The sequence below is a fragment of the Sinocyclocheilus grahami genome, unplaced genomic scaffold (assembly GCF_001515645.1).
Source record: "Sinocyclocheilus grahami isolate Dianchi unplaced genomic scaffold, SAMN03320097.WGS_v1.1 scaffold398.1, whole genome shotgun sequence".
NCBI classification, from domain to species: Eukaryota; Metazoa; Chordata; class Actinopteri; order Cypriniformes; family Cyprinidae; genus Sinocyclocheilus; species Sinocyclocheilus grahami.
Window position 1 is genome coordinate 1041607 of NW_015505577.1, and position 18865 is coordinate 1060471.

Consider the following 18865-nt stretch of genomic DNA (forward strand, 5'->3'; position numbering starts at 1 on the left):
ATTGGATTGCAGCCAGGTGGGCTGAATTGGTCTTGTGCTACAGCACCACACTGGTCAAACTGCATTATTGCAGGCCCTTATATTGGGTCATATGAGATCTAGCAACTATTCAACAACAAAATGATTTGTCAACATTTTTTAAATGTTGACTAATCTTTTCAGTCCTATTGAGTAGACACATCCAGCACAATGTACACAGTGGTTGCAATATTAATAGACAATACTGACAAGGATCAGGGTAAGAGCACGGTTTAAAGCAGTTGTTCTCAACCAGTGGGCCAGGGCCAACTATGGGGCCTAAGCAAACTTCAAAGTGGGCCACAGGATAACTTTAAAAGTATGCAAATTAACAGTGTTGGGGGTAACTCATTACAAGTAATGCGAGTTACGTAATCAGATTACTTTTTTCAAGTAACTAGTAAAGTAACCCATTACTTTTTTAATTTACAAGAAAATATCTGAGTTACTTTTTCAAAAAAGTAATGCCAGTTTCTTTGTTTTCCCATTTATTGACTGACGAGTCTCCTATAACAATTTAGGGAGAAATCGGAAGTACAGACTAGAGACCTGCGCGCAAGATTCTGTCCCGCGCCCGCCCGCTCCAGCAGAAATATATCTTATCTGGTCCCGCTCCCGCCTGCGACATTCATGTTTTGTCCCGCTCCCGCCCGCAAAAAAGTAATCTATATAGACTTTTTCAGTACATCGAAGAAATTTACATGAAATGGTTCTGTAACATCTCCTAAGCTCCACAACATCCCAGCATAAACACTCCCAATAAAATATTTGTTATTTAGGCTAAGCATCAACATTAACAAACCACTGTTATTTTTAACAGAAAAGCAAGCATGGGCTGCTGCGTGCATGGTTTGGCATGGCAGAATGCGAGCTCATAAAGCTCTGTTATAACACAATAAATGTATGCACAATGAATCTTTCACAATGTCTACACTTCATGTGTAAAATGAGAGGATTCATGAGCATGCAATTTCAGCACTGTGGTGAGCAGATTCTAACTTAACCTCTGATTGGCAATTGTGTTCTAGAAAAAAAAACAGCTGAGTCTGTGATTGGCTACATTGCGCTACCCTTTAAACACATGTTATAAATAGAAACTATGGCTAGCTTGCGCATATCAATAATTGTAATGTTAATATTAGTTGTTCTTTTTGCTTTTGTACAACAGATAAATAACAATTTATATGTTTTAGACAATTTATATTTAGATAACTTCTATTTGGCGGGAGTCCCGCGAATCATTTTATTCTCCCGCATACCGCACACACACAAGTCTCTTCCCGCACGCACCCGCACTCGCCCATCAAGAGTTGTCCCGCGCCGCACCCTGTTGCGTTGGTTCCCGCGGTACTCCCGCGGGAGTGCAGGTCTCTAGTACAGAGGCGTTGTGTGCGCTGTGTGGACATGATGCTACTGTAGTTCTAGACTAAATGTGAATGTGCATTAATTCATCCCACTCACAAAAAACAGATTTAGTATTCATCAAAATGAATTAAAACAGTGAAATGCAAGCTCAGAATATGACGCAAACCTGCAATAATTAAATATTAAATAACACAAATGTATCTAATCCCATTTTATTAACCAATGTCTTTGCTGCTGACCTTTGATGATCCAGTTCAACCATACTAATAGGCAAAAATGACTTTAGATAAACTAACAATTGTGCTTTGTTTTTTTATTGCTGAAGAGTGTTTCTTCTCTTGCGTTCTACTGTACAGATGTGAATTTACTTTTGCTTCAGCCTGAGGTTTATTCATTACACTTTTTGGTGTGAAAGGGCTTTTATATTTGCTATAAATAGAACTTCTTATATTAAAAACAATCAAGCCCTGCTTATATTTAAAAAGTAACGTGAAAGTAACGCAAAAGTAATATAATGCATTACTTTCCATAAAAAGTAACTAAGTAACGTAATTAGTTACTTTTTTAGGGAGTAACGCAATATTGTAATGCATTACTTTTAAAAGTAACTTTCCCCAACACTGCAAATGAATAAATTATTATTAATATATTTAAATAATCTAAACAATATTCTCTCTTTAGATTTCTTTTCTCATATTCTCTTTTTATTTTACCTCAATTTTTATTGAATAAACATAACGTTCTGGAAAACATAACAGAACTTCTTGAATCAGAAAGTCAATCATGGTTAATTTAATATATTAAATTAATTAACACATTTTATTAATTAATTATATGAATAAAAGGTTTGAAAAGAAGTAGTTTTGTCATGATTACAGCAGAAATACCAAAAATATCTTAGCATATACGGCAGGGCCTCAAATGGGGGGATGGGTGGGGTGCTGTTTAGAGGTTCTCTGAAGAGGTGACTTCCAGATAAGCCTGGGCCTTAACTGTATTGTAAGGGTGTGTCTGAGATGGATGGCAGGTTGTGAAGCGGGCTGAGGGAATGAAAAGGTGCCGGTTTAAGCATGAGCAGTGAAGGTTACGAAAAATGGCAGGTGTTATTTCTCATCTGTGGTTTGTTGTGTGCATGCTTCTGGCTTAGGCTCTGATAGGGACTGAGGGGGAGCTGTGGGGTCATAAATCTAAAGGCAGAAGAGAGCACTGGAGCACAACAGGAGCAGGATGAAAGCTTGTAAATGTGCACACATATATACTACTTTCCACCTTACAGCATATTCACCTTCTCTGGTCACCCTGCTGCCTTCCACTTGGCACACAGAGCTGTTGCATGTTTCTTACAGTATACATTTCAAAGCTGCTTATCTAAAAGCATTAAATACATGTCCCGTGTTTTATGTATAAACTCTAATAAATGTTAAGTATTTGAAAGAAGGGGTCTTTGTATCAACTATGCCAGTCTTTCATATTTATCACTGTCCATTCAGCAATACAACAGATTATAAATCAGCCTGTGGGCCCTGCAAACCCCTCTGCGTTATAAAGCACCCTGCACACTAATAATGAGATTTCCACTGAACCAAGTACATTAAGAGCCTTTCAATCTATTGGCACAGCATTTTTCATCCTAACCTAATAGTATGCTTTAGACAAAATTATTAATTTTGATCGCTTGTGGTAAAGAAAAATAAACAAGTTGACCATACAAAAGCAATTCTTATGGCTGTCCGGCTATTTTTTTAAATAATCCAAGGAGGGGAAACCATTCTAAAACCTAAAGGGTATGTTTGTGTGTTGTGTATGTAAAGAGTGAGGCACACAAAGTTATAAAAATCTGCATGGTAGAATTTGGACAACAAGGTGATCGACAACACATCAAATGATAAAATAGGTGATCTGATCAGGAAGTCTAGATTCCAAGACCACTACCTACCTTCATTGGGGAGATATGTGCATGTGCCACATAGCCGTGGATGTTCTCAATCTGGGAGAGGTTCTTCTCAGCCACTTGGACCAGCTCTGGCCCAGGAGCCTCATCAGTGAACTGTGGTGAGCTTTGCTCCTGTGGAGATCCTGTGTCTTCATCATGGTGTCTGTACTTCTGCAGAGAACAACAGAGACCAGTCAGATAAAATTAGATGAATACCATGTCATAAGGAGATTTGAGACCTTTTGAGGTCTTTGTTTCCTGACAACTGCTTGGTTTGTACTGCAGTCACAAAAACCCTATATTCCAAAACCTGATGAGCTTCTTACAAAGGCAGAATTTTAAACCACACGTCAGATGTGAAAGTTGTTTCAAAAGGTAGGTTATTTAATTAGGCCCTTTCGCACCGCTTTAGTTCCAGAACTAAACGTACGGTACTAAAGTACTGGGACGATTTTGCGCTAACTATTTCCCAGTACCATTTAAAGGGTTGCATTCGCACCGACAGTGTGTACTAAGAAGTGACGTAAGCCGGTCGACAGCGACGTCATTTGTGCGCGGCGTTCAACAACAGAAACAAAAAAAAACAACGTTAACAACAGGAGGATGGAGGACGCTGTGATCGGAGCTGTGTTTTGTTGTGTCTCGCGGGTTTCACAATAATGGACATGGAAAGTTGACGTATACATAAAGCGATTGAAAGAATGGAAAGCAGGACTAAGAATCTCCAACAACAACTGGCAGTGCTACATTTGCTACAAGTGCCTGCACTTCAGCATCCGTCCATCTATCGCTGTTCTCCATACTTGCAAAATAATACAGTATGTTTACACAGCGTTTTAAATCATGGCGGGGAAAGGCCCTAATATGCTGCCTCCAAAGACCATTTTGGCCTTTTCAGATAAGGCAATCCCAAAATGAATTATTCCAAAACGCTGAAAAAGATAAATATTATAAGCTTATTTCATTCAATACCCAGAAGTTGTGCTCTATGTTATTTAATGCTTAGAGTGTTATGTTAACTTAGCAACATGCTAACATTAAAAAAAATTTAGCTCTGGGGGGAGGTCACGTGGTTAAAATCGCATTCTGTGGGATGATTGCCTAGGGTATGACAATGGACAACTGGGGCATGGCAGGGGAGGCTAGGGTATGGCGACTGCCATACTCTGCCATATGGAAAAGCCGCCCCTTGCTTAGAACTCTACAGAGAAGGCAGCAAGGCATCTCACTAGGTTTTGGAACAGAGCTCAGATGTCTGAGACATGTACAGACAATCATAAACATGAAATTTTGAAGACGTTAAAAAAGACTGGAGGTTTAGATTTAGTTCATTATAGTAACCACATAGTCAGTGCAAAAGGATAGAAAAGGAATATGGTTTTGAGGATGGCAGATACTATAATACTGACATTTATGGAAATCTTTGACTGAAAGTGGAGATGCAGTGAAGCGTTTGGTTAAAGGACTGTAAAGTAATGGCTCGTTTCCACCAAGCGGTACGGTTCAGTACAGTACAGTATGGTACACAGTTATTTCCGTTTCCTTTGTCAGAAGTTGTGAATGGTACCAAAATAGCGAAACGTACCACTTTTTTAGGACCCTTCCGTTGGGGTATCTAGCACAGTAGTCCGGTACCTAAAGGGTGGAGCTAGACTCACTGCAGAATACTGATTGTTTGACAGAGAATCGTCACTTGCTCATGCTACAAGGGGAATGACAACACAAGGGGAACAAAGCTTCTCCTTCACTCGTTCCGCTATGCTGCTTATGCGTGATGGGCTTGTTTACATCAGAGTGCACAAACACAAAAAATATAACTGTATTTTATCATTTTATATTTTCACACATATACACAGACAATGTCATGCTTTCTTATACTGTTGGTGGTGGAAACGCAAGTTGGATCAGGGTGTACAGCCCCAAATCGTACCGTACTCAGGGCTCCAGACTGCGACCATTTCATTCTACCTGTGCGACTAAATTTTGTGTGCGGTCGCACTGGCGTGACCACCGCGTTGTTCAACTCATAAACGCTGCCATTTCTGTTGCATGTGAGCAACATCCCACGGCAAGTGAAACTGAATGCATAACGAAACCGCGCTACTCGTTTGAACTGCGCAGCACTTCGAGTGTAGAGCCTGGTTTATACTCGCCACGTCAGCACGAGCATGAAGGTGTGCGCGGCAAAAAACGATGCAAATATTGAGGAAACGATGGATGGTTTTCAAGCTAAAGTAAAGTAAAAGACCGCTTCTTAAACCAGAGAAGGTGAACATGTTGGTACTCTTGTGGGGGGAAAAAAACATGCAAGCACTGTCACCGACAGCAAGTTTAGTTTTACTTTTCTTTTTTTCATTTTGAAAAGCTTGTTATCTTTGCTGTTTACCTCACATTATGCTATGGAGGCTCTCTTTTATTTAATTTTTTTATTTGATTCCTCAGTGTTTGCTTAATGTTCTGTAATTTATTAGTTGGTATATAATACAACATGTGGTTTATGCCATGCCTCATGTTACTAGTTTTTGCTAATAAACATTTTGTAAGCTAGTTTGCCATTGTATCTTACTGTTTTGTTTTAATTAAGAATAACAAAGAATCCAGCTTTTGTTTTAGTCTTAAAAAGTGAAAGGTGTGTAGCTGTATGTAAGCAAAACAGACAATTATCTTTTCTTGTAAAACGTGACAACAAGATCGCAAAAAGCACCCCAAGCCCGGCTTATAACACAGCAAAAGAGGAACTCTAGTTCAAAAATTCAAATCACAAATAATACTATACTGATGAAAAAGAACGGGTTAAATGTTAACCACTTCCATTTCTATATAACTATAAACTATGATAAAAGCATGCATTGATTAATCCCATGTTGTAGCGCAAAAAAAAAAATTGCAACTGAGAAAGTTAGTCGCAAAAGAGTGATCAGTGAGAAGAATGAGTCTGGAGCCCTGGTACTGTACTGAACCGTACCACTCAGTGGAAACGAGCCATAAGTGTCCGCAAGCTCATGTTCAGCTGATACAAATACTTATGGCCTTATCTGTAAACCTGGATATGACCTGAAAGCAAACATACTAAAAACACAAATGAAATTTGAGAGCTGCAGTGAAGGAGAGATTTTAAGTGTAGTAAGGGCTTGTATTCAGAAGACTTAGGATACCCAGGACAACTTAGACTCAGTGCAGAGCCTAATATAAAGTTAAATAGGCTTCTTTCATGGTGCATTTTTGTCCCTATTAGAGCCTGAAAGATCCTGATGCTGTATGATTTCTTTGCATGGGAAAAAGCAGTATCAGCATTCTTCAAAGTTGTTCCAAAAGGTCACTTAATATTACACATTATCACTGCGTTTGGATAGAAAGGTTTGGGGAGGAAAACAAAATCATACAGTTCTGAAGCAAAATCAGGAAGTAAATAATTTATACTCCCTAATTTTTCATTTTCAGGTGAACATTACACAATATACTTGAAGTATCATATATGTTGTAACTAACTACAATCATCCACATTTTAATTATATAAACACAGAAAACTATCAAACCATTCCCTTGCACCAAGTAGTGCTTTCACGAGACGCACATGGGTTTCCCTTCCTCTAAAATAAACACTGGTACATGCTTACACAAAAAGGTAGCTGATGAGTGGTTTCCACACAGGCAGAGGATGGCCACAGTTGCTATGGCAACAGGTTTATCAGATACTGACTACTTCTCACTATAGGTGAGCCAGTGATTCAAGCAGCTGACATACAAAATTCATTTAAAGCTGACATAAGTCTCATTGAACTGGTGTAAGCACTTAGATTTATGCATTTGACTGGCGTATAATCAGTAGCCAGATTACAAAAAAAGTGCAATTAGGAATTGATACTGAAAAGTGTTTGGTTTTCTTCCCATTAAGCAAGTAAAGAGAAAATGTATATATCATCCACAATGTTTTTGAAAATTTGATAATGGGCTTTGAGGTCAACCTAGATAATCTTAAATCTCACTCTACATAATCATTGCATTTGCTTAAAAATCATCTGTCCATCTGACAGTTGTCATCATATCTCAACAAGATCGCAAAAAGCACCCCAAGCCCGGCTTATAACACAGCAAAAGAGGAACTCTAGTTCAAAAATTCAAATCACAAATAATACTATACTGATGAAAAAGAACGGGTTAAATGTTAACCACTTCCATTTCTATATAACTATAAACTATGATAAAAGCATGCATTGATTAATCCCATGTTGTAGCGCAAAAAAAAAAATTGCAACTGAGAAAGTTAGTCGCAAAAGAGTGATCAGTGAGAAGAATGAGTCTGGAGCCCTGGTACTGTACTGAACCGTACCACTCAGTGGAAACGAGCCATAAGTGTCCGCAAGCTCATGTTCAGCTGATACAAATACTTATGGCCTTATCTGTAAACCTGGATATGACCTGAAAGCAAACATACTAAAAACACAAATGAAATTTGAGAGCTGCAGTGAAGGAGAGATTTTAAGTGTAGTAAGGGCTTGTATTCAGAAGACTTAGGATACCCAGGACAACTTAGACTCAGTGCAGAGCCTAATATAAAGTTAAATAGGCTTCTTTCATGGTGCATTTTTGTCCCTATTAGAGCCTGAAAGATCCTGATGCTGTATGATTTCTTTGCATGGGAAAAAGCAGTATCAGCATTCTTCAAAGTTGTTCCAAAAGGTCACTTAATATTACACATTATCACTGCGTTTGGATAGAAAGGTTTGGGGAGGAAAACAAAATCATACAGTTCTGAAGCAAAATCAGGAAGTAAATAATTTATACTCCCTAATTTTTCATTTTCAGGTGAACATTACACAATATACTTGAAGTATCATATATGTTGTAACTAACTACAATCATCCACATTTTAATTATATAAACACAGAAAACTATCAAACCATTCCCTTGCACCAAGTAGTGCTTTCACGAGACGCACATGGGTTTCCCTTCCTCTAAAATAAACACTGGTACATGCTTACACAAAAAGGTAGCTGATGAGTGGTTTCCACACAGGCAGAGGATGGCCACAGTTGCTATGGCAACAGGTTTATCAGATACTGACTACTTCTCACTATAGGTGAGCCAGTGATTCAAGCAGCTGACATACAAAATTTATTTAAAGCTGACATAAGTCTCATTGAACTGGTGTAAGCACTTAGATTTATGCATTTGACTGGCGTATAATCAGTAGCCAGATTACAAAAAAAGTGCAATTAGGAATTGATACTGAAAAGTGTTTGGTTTTCTTCCCATTAAGCAAGTAAAGAGAAAATGTATATATCATCCACAATGTTTTTGAAAATTTGATAATGGGCTTTGAGGTCAACCTAGATAATCTTAAATCTCACTCTACATAATCATTGCATTTGCTTAAAAATCATCTGTCCATCTGACAGTTGTCATCATATCTTTAAACATAATTTCCTCTGCTATAACTCATCTGTGCAGAATGTGCATATACATTACTGCCTCCCTCATGGTCAAAGGCTCAATTCCAAATAAAGACATTATGTCCAGAAATGAAATATGTGTTGTCCATTTATTAGAGATTTTAACTGAGATGAACACAGGCTTGAGAGAGTATCTAGAAATATACATGAATAACAACAGGTTTTTAAACCAGAGTTCAGGGACCCCCCATGGGACCACGAGAGGGCGCTATGGGTTCCATTTAAAAATATATATATTTTTAATTTTAATTTTAAAGCCCACAAGTCTCCTGGTTTCAACACTACAAAAAATGTTGAAGCTGTGTCTGAAATCAATCACTTGTTCATACTTTTACTATTTTCTATATAGTGAACGGCACATACAGTGGGGCAAAAAAGTATTTAGTCAGCCACCAATTGTGCAAGTTCTCCCACTTAAAAAGATGAGAGAGGCCTGTAATTTTCATCATAGGTATACCTCAACTATGAGAGACAAAATGAGAAAAAAAAATCCAGAAAATCACATTGTAGGATTGTTAAAGAATTAATTGGTAAATTCCTCGGGAAAATAAGTATTTGGTCACCTACAAACAACACTATTTAGTGAACAATTCAGACAGTGTAAATATGCTTTCTATTGGGGTAAATGAAGTCTGGTTGTGCGAATCATATGGACGAGTCGGCACAATCTGAAAAACGTATCTGAGTGACCATGCTTCACTTTGGCTTTATGCATCTTGTATATAAAAAATGAACACATTTTCGCTTAGGCTTCAGCACACTCTGACAATCTAAAATTTGATTATTGAATTTTGGAACTTTATTTATTTCACATATTTATAGAACATTAGTTCACATCTTCATGTTATCAGGATTGAAAGGACTTCATTGCGCTTGTTTTGTTTCCAGAAATTTGTCATATTTGCATGAATTTGAGTTTAACTGTAAACTACTTTGAACTATAATTTGGCAGCAACATATTAAGCTATTTAGGATGGAATTTCTAACAGTTCCTCTAAACACTGCTCCACCACCTATAACTGCAGTGTTTCACTGAAGTGACATTAAGCAATCCAATAACACAATATACTGTGACTAAGCCTTGGCAACATTAAAAAGTCACAGAAGTGTCCAAAGATGTTGCTTTTTCTTTGTGCATCTGGCCATAAGTCTTTCCCTAACAATACCGCCATGTTATGTAATTCTCCTCCAACATCCATAAATGGAAATACCAGCAAGACCAGCATAAAGAATTGCTATCATTAAGATTTGTAAGTGTTCAATGTGTAGAGCATGTGGGCAGAAGCACATGATAGAAGAGGAGAGCTCACAGTCTTCCCTGATGAGAGCATGAGGAGGAGGATCTCCTGGCAACTACGACCACTCACTATTCAGTCATGTCCTCTGTGGCTGAGATAAGCAGCTCAATATTCAATCTGAAGCTTTCCTGGGATACACCGGATACTTCACCTCTGCAAACTGGGATTTTTGGTGAAGTACTCCAGTTTCCACCTCTGCACATTGTGCCAATATTCACAGCTTTAAATGAGAATTGCAATAACCTGCTTTATATGGCAATTTGTCAGTAAGATGAAATGCTTTACCCACAGGTTTAAACACTGTGAGACAAGTTATGTGCCGATGTTCAATACTTTAGATTAGGGAGCTGCCAAATCCATAACCTTAAAGGGTTAGTTCAACCAAAAATGAAAATTTGTCCATAAATTACTCACCCTCAAGTTATCCTAGGTGTATATGACTTTCTTCTTTCAGATGAATCCAGTCAGAGTTATATAAAAAATTGTCTTTGATCTTTCACGCTGTTGTGAACTAACCCTTTAAGTATGAACAATAGTAATAGTAATGCAAGCAAACACTTCTAATTAGAGCTAAATTAAATAAAAAAGAACCCCATTATTCTGTTTTAGTAAAAAAAAAAAAAAAAGTCAGGAAAGCAAGTTTTAAAACAAAAGAAAATGGAAAATATATTATTTTTGGATGAGACTAGATTTCTTTGAGGACGTTAGGTAAATTTATGTCCCACAAACACACTTTGCAACTCAGTGATTCAAGCATTCCATACACTCTAAAAAATTATTTGGGTCAAATATGGACTAACAAATTTAACTAACCCAACAGTTGGGTTAATGTATATATTCATCTATATTTAATAAAAAATTTTGTGTTTGATAACTTTTTTTAATTTCTGTATATTTCTGTATATAATAAGGACAATTTACCCTGATCATCCAGTTCAAAAAGTTTCTCCCTCCAGCTCTTAATGAATCGTGTTGCCTTCTTGAGCATCAGTAAATGTTTTGTCCTTTTGTAATTATGTATGAGTCCATCAATTGTCCTCAGTTTGAAAATATGGATCTCAAAATCATACAGTCATTGTTGGAAATGGTTCAGATATGCAGAAGATGCTGGAAAACCAAAGAATGTGCAAAAGCTGGAGGATTTTTCAGAAGAACAGCGGGCAGTTTAACTGTTCAGGACAAACAAGGGACTTATGAACAACTATCACAAAACATAAAAACAGTCATGAGTCATCCAGCAAATGACACACAGTATTAAGAGTCAAGGGTATGTAAACTTTTGAACGGGGTCAATTTTACAAATTCAGTTATTTTATTTTGTATATATAAACATCTGTTATGTGAAATAGCTTATTCAAGATAGTACTAAATAATTTTCATGATGCCTCTTATTTTATTAAAATTATGTTTATATTTTATTAAACATTTTGCATATTCTGCAAGGGGTATGTAAACTTATGTGCACAACTGCATATATATCTATTTATTATTATATTTTTTGTTAGTTTTTCCCCAAATTTTTTTTTTATAGAAACACTGAATGACCAAAAAAGCACCACCACCAGTCCGAAGTTCAGTTAAAATGACTAATATGCATTTATACATGGTTATCAAGTTTTTATTCTAATTACTGAAGTTCTATCATTAAATAATATTGATTATCATATTATAATGCTTGACTGACTGATGTTAAGAGTGTACTTTCAGATATTTATAAAACTGTGCCATTTTACAATTTATTTATATATATATCAGTCTGGCGAGTAAACTAAAAAATGTACTAGCCAATGGCGTTTCAATTGCCAAGGTGTTTATAGAGGGCTGATATATTGATTTATTTGTGGCAGCTAGTGTTGCTTTCGTCAACGAAAATTATGACTAAATATCGTCGTCAATACCTTTATCACGTGACGAAAACAAGACGAGACGCAATGAAAATGCTGGTCATATGACGATGACTATAATTAAATGTATAATGCAATATTGTTGACGAATAAAAACGAGACTAAATGTGGTTTACAAAATAAAAACTATGCTAAAATGTCTCTTCATTTTCGTTGACCAAAACGAGACGAAACTAAATGTTATAACGTTATTTCGTCTCGTTTAGTCGCGTTATTATTATTATTTTTGCAGTATTTGTTTCCTGTGTCTCACTTCAGGGGCTGCATCAGGTCGTCACTTCACTTCCTCAAGCCCCACTCGCGGCATTATTTAGAAACACTGCATCTATTATATAATATCCATTTCTAATGTCGCCAATAATTAGAGATGGACTGAAATTCCGGCTAGACTAAATGTCATCAGTTTTCGTCGACTAAAACTAGACTAAAATAGTCATGGATAATTCTGACTAAAATGCTCAGACTTTTAGTTGACTAAAACTTGACTAGACTAAAAAGAGTATGAACGTGACTAAAACTAATAAAAACTAAAATGACAGCTTCACACAAAGACTAGACTAAAACTAAAATTAAAACAGGCCGCCAAAAAACAACACTAGTGGCGGCCCACCACAATATCTACACTGACCGCCACAAATAAATTTTCCAAAAGGCTTTGACAGTTTGACTTTGCTGAATAAACATGAGCACTGCACGTTTTAAAATCAAAACCCGGCACGGGTGTTTTATATGAATGTATCTTTGAAGGGAATTGACTCTTCAGACAAGTTTCAATGGCATTTTCTTTTAATCTGATAAAGCTGCGTTTATGAGCGGAGCGCTGCTTTGTGTACAGCCATTACCGGGGAAACCACTGTTTCTGCTGCTCCAGCATCCAGCCTGTGCCTCCTGCTGGCAGATAATTAATTTGCATTTTCAATAAGTCCATCTCCAGCAACATGTGTTTTTAGTTGTTGCTCACTCTTTTTTTCCTGTTTTCTGCTGCAACTCTGAGCACTTTTCATATTCTTTATCCTGGCTAAAGCACTTTGTTTCAATCTATAAGAATAATCAGCCTATGCTATAATTCGATTTTAAGGGGAAAAAACTCTCCTAACTTATGCTGTAAACCATATTGGTAACCCTCTCACATTTGGTACATTACTGTTATACTAAAGGTTAAAATTAATAACATAGCCATTATATTTAACTGCTATTTATTTTCAGATAAAAACAGAATTGTTCGTATATACAACTCAGTTTCACATAACGTTTTCATAAACAACTGTCTTCATGCCAGATTTATTCAAACATACATATACAATTAAATGTAAATGAGCTCCTCTTTAGGGTTTTTGTATCTAACTAATGAACTGTGAACACTGAATAAGTTTGCTGAGGTAAATGCAATGTTAAGTGACATTGTTCACAAGCTGTTTTATTGTCATCTTTCCGCAGCTGAAACACTGAATGAGTGATTACATTAAATGTGATACATGTCGGTAAGTTGTACTGTATCTTTCAACATACCTTTTGAGGTTCATTCAGGTTTATTTTGCGCTATAACTTGTATTACAGTGGACGAGACTTGCGCTGCCACTTGAGCTAAAGTGATGAACACAGTGATCCGTCACGCCACATTTAAAAGCGTCAAAACGGCATTTATTGATTGAATTTCGTGACAGAATGGACAGAACTTGAAAAATTAGACTTTGTTTCTTACCACAAGTAACAAAGCACATTGTGATTATTGAATGGGAGGTGCATTGTTTGGTTTTGAGAAAACCGTGGATCTGCAGTAAAAACACATTAACAGATTAAAAAATTAGCAACATTCATAGTTCAAGCCAGGGTTTGGCATTAATTTTGACAGCCCTAGATTCAACACGATAGATTTTCTTCACACATTGTATGAGCTGCAGTCTGACACATTTTGGCCGCCTCCTTTTGATTGGCAGGATATAATCGGTCCTGATCATCGCCTGATTTGACCGATGGCCTATAGTGAAAAAAATTTCTTTTATCAGCTGATACCGATTATTGGCCGATACATCAGTGCATCTCTACTTTAAAGTTAAAGATATGAAAGGGGTCATATGATGCGATTTCAAGCTTTCCATTCTCTTTGGAGTGTTACAAGCTGTCCGTGAATAGATGAGATCCCTAAAGTTGCAAAGACTAAAGTCTCAAACCCAAAAAAGTTAATACTCGTCCACGCCCTCCTAAAACGCCTCGTTTAAACACGCCCCCACGTCTACGTCACTGTGTGGGAAGATGTAGACATGTGCAGACTTGGTTTTATGTTTACGTGGTGCGATGCAACGCAACGTGTGAAAATACAGTATAAGTCATTATAATCAGTAACAATGTCCTCACTGGATGCAACAAATGCCTAGTTTATAATGGGTTTTAATGTTTTTGTCTCATCTCGCCGGGACACGGCATCACAATATGGTGAGGGGCGTAACATTTCCGTCACACGCTTGAGGCAATAGCTGACCAATCAGAGCACACCTCGCTTTTCAGACCGATGAGCTTTGTAAAAATCGACACGTTTCAGAAAGGCAGGGCATAGAGGAGAAACAATAATGTACTGTATGTCGAAAATAATGTGTCTTTAACCTTAAACCGCATAAACAAATTTCATTACACCAAATACACCAAATAATGTTCTTTTTTAACAATGTCATATGAACCCTTTAATATTAATAAGGTGAGTCTGAGAGTCTTATGTTTATTTGATGATGATTTCACATTTCTTTTATGAAGGCTAAATACAAAAAGTGAACATTAATTTATTTGTACCATTTTTATTTCTAAAATATTATATAGTTTTATAGGAGGTAAAAATATTCCATATACACTAACCTTGTTCAATATTTTCATTAGAGTGCTAGTTTTTTCCAGCATGCAACAAAAACGGCAAACTGTGATGTCTGATTTGAGGACAATTAAGGTTCTTAAAAATCTGTCAAAAGAATTCACAAAGACTTAATTTAAGGATCTTTAGTTTCTTTCAGCTGAAGTAGCTTACATCACTTATCAGTTTGCAATCTCTGAAGAAAGTTAGCAGTTAGTGTCAGAACTAGTGGTCGACCGATATATCGCCAAGGCCGATATATCTGACTTTTATCTTGACGGCGCGCCTGACTTTTATTTTGATGGCACAGAGAACGGCAGCGCCTGCGCACACAGTGTTCACATTCTCCTTGTTCGCTGTCGTCGTTAACAGTTCTGTCTAATACTTGTAGGTACAGACATCTGTTGTGGACGTTCTTGGCAGTTTTTCTGAGGCTTTTTTAAATACTGTTCATATCGATATCGGAATTTTATTGTATCGACCAAAAATAAGAAATATATAATTATTAATATATAAATACTGTGATATAAATTTTGGCCATATCGCCCAGCCCTAGTTGAGGTATGACAAATGTAATTATATATATATATATATATATTGTTCGCTGTCGTCGTTAACAGTTCTGTCTAATACGGACAGAAATCTGTTTAATAATCAGAAAAAACTGTTAAACAAATGAATAAACATTTTTACGATTATAACGTTTATATTATTATTATTATAACGATTGCTTTTATATTATTAGTAATAGAAAGGCAAACATTATAATACTTTCTCGTTTTCCGTCAGCATTTAGCAAATACGCATTTATAACATTTAAACAAATCTTTGAACGACTAATGAACATTTAATTTAAAAAATTTTGCAAACTTAGTCAAATCCAGCTGTGAGATCTTGTGAAGTGTGCATTTGTATCCTGCATGATCGCATGTTCTCTGAATGACGGTCGATCCGTGCGAATTGAATATGGACAGGAGGAGAGTTCAGCTTCACTGGAGACTCGCAATCAACTAACTTTAAACTCATGATTTCAAATTATGCTGTGCTTCATGCTTTTGCCCACTGTCATATTCATGTCATTTTCACTGTGTGCTGTATGTAAAATGAGTGTTACCTTGGCTTTATTTGAAAAAATATGATTCCCAGATTACTGAGTGCCCAGTTGGTAACACTGTATACTTCCTTTTTAATTATATTTTTACTAAATATTTATTTATTTGTGAAAAATTCTTTGTAATTTAAAGTATAAGTATGTTTATTTTACACATTTATTTTTTAATCCATTTTCCAATGATTTAAAATTTCTTAAATATTAATTCAACTAAATAAAATGATATCGGCTTTATATCGGCCACTCTGCTTTCCAAGATATCAGCATCAGCTGTCAAAAAAAACTAATATCGGTCGACCACTAGTAAGAACAACTTTACATGTGCTTCAGAAATCTTGTCAAAATTATACTGGCAACATCCCACTCACTAAAACATAAGATCATCCTTAAAGGATTAGGATTTTTTTAAAAATCCAGTAGAGACACTCTTCTTTTGTCCTTAATAATATAGGGAAGGAGCCTGTGGGCAGATTTGATCCAATTGAATCTGCATGATGTAAAATTTAAAATGTTCATATCTGTGAATGCATTTTCATATTCTACTGATAAAAAAATAAATACCACTATAAACACACATAACCAGGAGCTACAACTAAATATACCCGTTTGAATGTATTCTTGTAACAATTTCTTGTAACAATTATATAATGCGCTTCAGCTCTACATATGTCAAAATGCATTAGCCGGCAAAATAAGTGCTGTTCTGCTGTTATTACATGGTGACTGTATGTTGTAAAGCGATGCTTAACGTTGCCTGTAACTAAATCACAAGTTGTCGGCTCCAGTGTTTAAAGGAGAATCATCAGAAATGTTTCCAACAACAAAATCTGGGGTGCCATAACATGGGCAATCATCCCATCTGTGTGATCAGATGCTAAAACTGCTGTCAATCTGACAGTCCAGAGAGCAGCATAAACTCCTCTGGTCAGCCACTATTCTTTCTTATGCTGCCCTTCCAGTCATCAAGAAAATGACATTGAGCACAGAGAAATGACTAGTTTCGATCATTTAACTCCATTTGAGATCTGCCGAATGTGCCAGCCTGTATCTACCATAGGCCTTAGATCACAAATTTGTGAGCAGTAGAACAAAGAAACTGGACTCTACGGAACACAGAGATAGTGACAGGTGTATGTGTTTCTCTGGGTTAATGGTGAGTGAGGAGTTGTGCCCCTGACAAATTTGGATAGATAGCTTGACTTGCCATTAATACGTCAGTGGATCATGGTAGAAACAGAGAGCGATACAGACAAGAAAACTACCAAAGCCATCATAACCTCCCATGTTTTCTTAAGAAACTAAAAATAGAAGCTGTGCATTCAGCCAGTGTGTTCTGGAACAAAGGACGATTGACTAAGAAATTAGTATTTATGCGAGCAGCAGTCCAACAGCCATAATAGACTCCCTCATACATCACTGTCACACTGCTTTTCCCTCCAGTTTAATCAGAGAAATGCCTTGTCCTTTTAAACAGTCATTGCTTAAAGATGACCTAAAAACAACTTTTCCATGTTTAAACAAAGATAATATTTACAAGCACTAAAATCCTCCAAATGATCTTCTAATCATCTACAGGTGCATCTCAATAAATTAGAATGTTGTGGAAAAGTTCATTTATTTCAGTAATTCAACTCAAATTGTGACACTCGTGTATTAAATTAATTCAATATGCACAGACTGAAGTAGTTTAAGTCTTTGGTTCTTTTCATTGTGATGATTTTGGCTCACATTTAACAAAAACCCACCAATTCACTATCTCAACAAATTAGAATACTTCATAAGACCGACAAAAAAAACATTTTTAGTGAATTGTTGGCCTTCTGGAAAGTATGTTCATTTACTGTACATGTACTCAATACTTGGTAGGGGCTCCTTTTGCTTTAATTACTGCCTCAATTCGGCGTGGCATGGAGGTGATCAGTTTGTGGCACTGCTGAGGTGGTATGGAAGCCCAGGTTTCTTTGACAGTGGCCTTCAGCTCATCTGCATTTTTTTGGTCTCTTGTTTCTCATTTTGGTTGATATCATCTCATAGCGGAGTTTCAGCACCATTATATAAAATATTTTATATTAAAATGTAGAAATTTTAAGAAAGTTAAAAGTTCACAATGATCTTGCAGTACTTCAGGTTTTCACTCAAAGAAAAATATAGGTTTTAACCTTTTTAACAATTGACAATGAATTCCAACTGAATGTCAATCCTGAGCAGAACAGATGACATGTAATCCTATGGGCTTTGCATCAAGGATTTGAGAAATTAGTGGCATTGATGCCACATGGCACCCATACAGGTAGTAATCATGGCAGAGGCCAAAGGTCACTGGTTAAATTATTCCAATGACATTGAGACTCTGAAAAATTGAGACTCGGATCAAAATTAATTCACCACAATCAGCTGTTCTGAAGCATTTACAAAAATAATAGTTTATTCTACAATTTCACAACCATGCTGTAACAAGCAATTTGGTATAAAATTAAAGAAGTTCCATACAAGAGATTCTGTAAGTGTTTGATCAGGAGGTTCTTGTGCTCTGGTAATACCAGAGCTAATCCTGTCAAGGTCTTGGGTAGGGGATGGAGCGAGGACTCAGTACTGCAGAAGAATGGGCTTTATTTTAAAATAAAACAAAACAAACAGAAACACAAACTACCCCGTGGGGGAAAAACAGGCTGGCAAGGCAATCCATTACTATTATGGCAAGCCGTTTGGACTTTTATTCATTCTCAGGATATGAATTCTTGATATCAACAATTACATTTTCACTAGTTAAAATGTTAATTCTTGATATCAGGAACTGGATTTCTACTAGTAACAAATGCTATTTTTGATATCAGCAACTACATTTCCACTAGTAACAATGTTAATTATTGATATCAGGAATTACTTTCAACTAGTAAAAACTATAATTCTTGATATCTGTAATTGTATTGTCACTAGTTAAATG

General features: G+C 36.4%; 1 protein-coding gene across 3 annotated transcripts in view; it reads right to left on the reverse strand.

The window, feature by feature from the left end:
- LOC107550443 (discs large homolog 1-like protein) overlaps nt 1–18865 on the reverse strand; it is a 138986-nt gene that overhangs the window by 63595 nt on the left and 56526 nt on the right. For all 3 annotated transcript variants that reach the window (XM_016231721.1, XM_016231719.1, XM_016231720.1), the window contains exon 4: nt 3320–3487. In XM_016231721.1, the coding sequence (XP_016087207.1) occupies nt 3320–3487 (168 nt within the window). The remainder of the gene's footprint in view (nt 1–3319; nt 3488–18865) is intronic.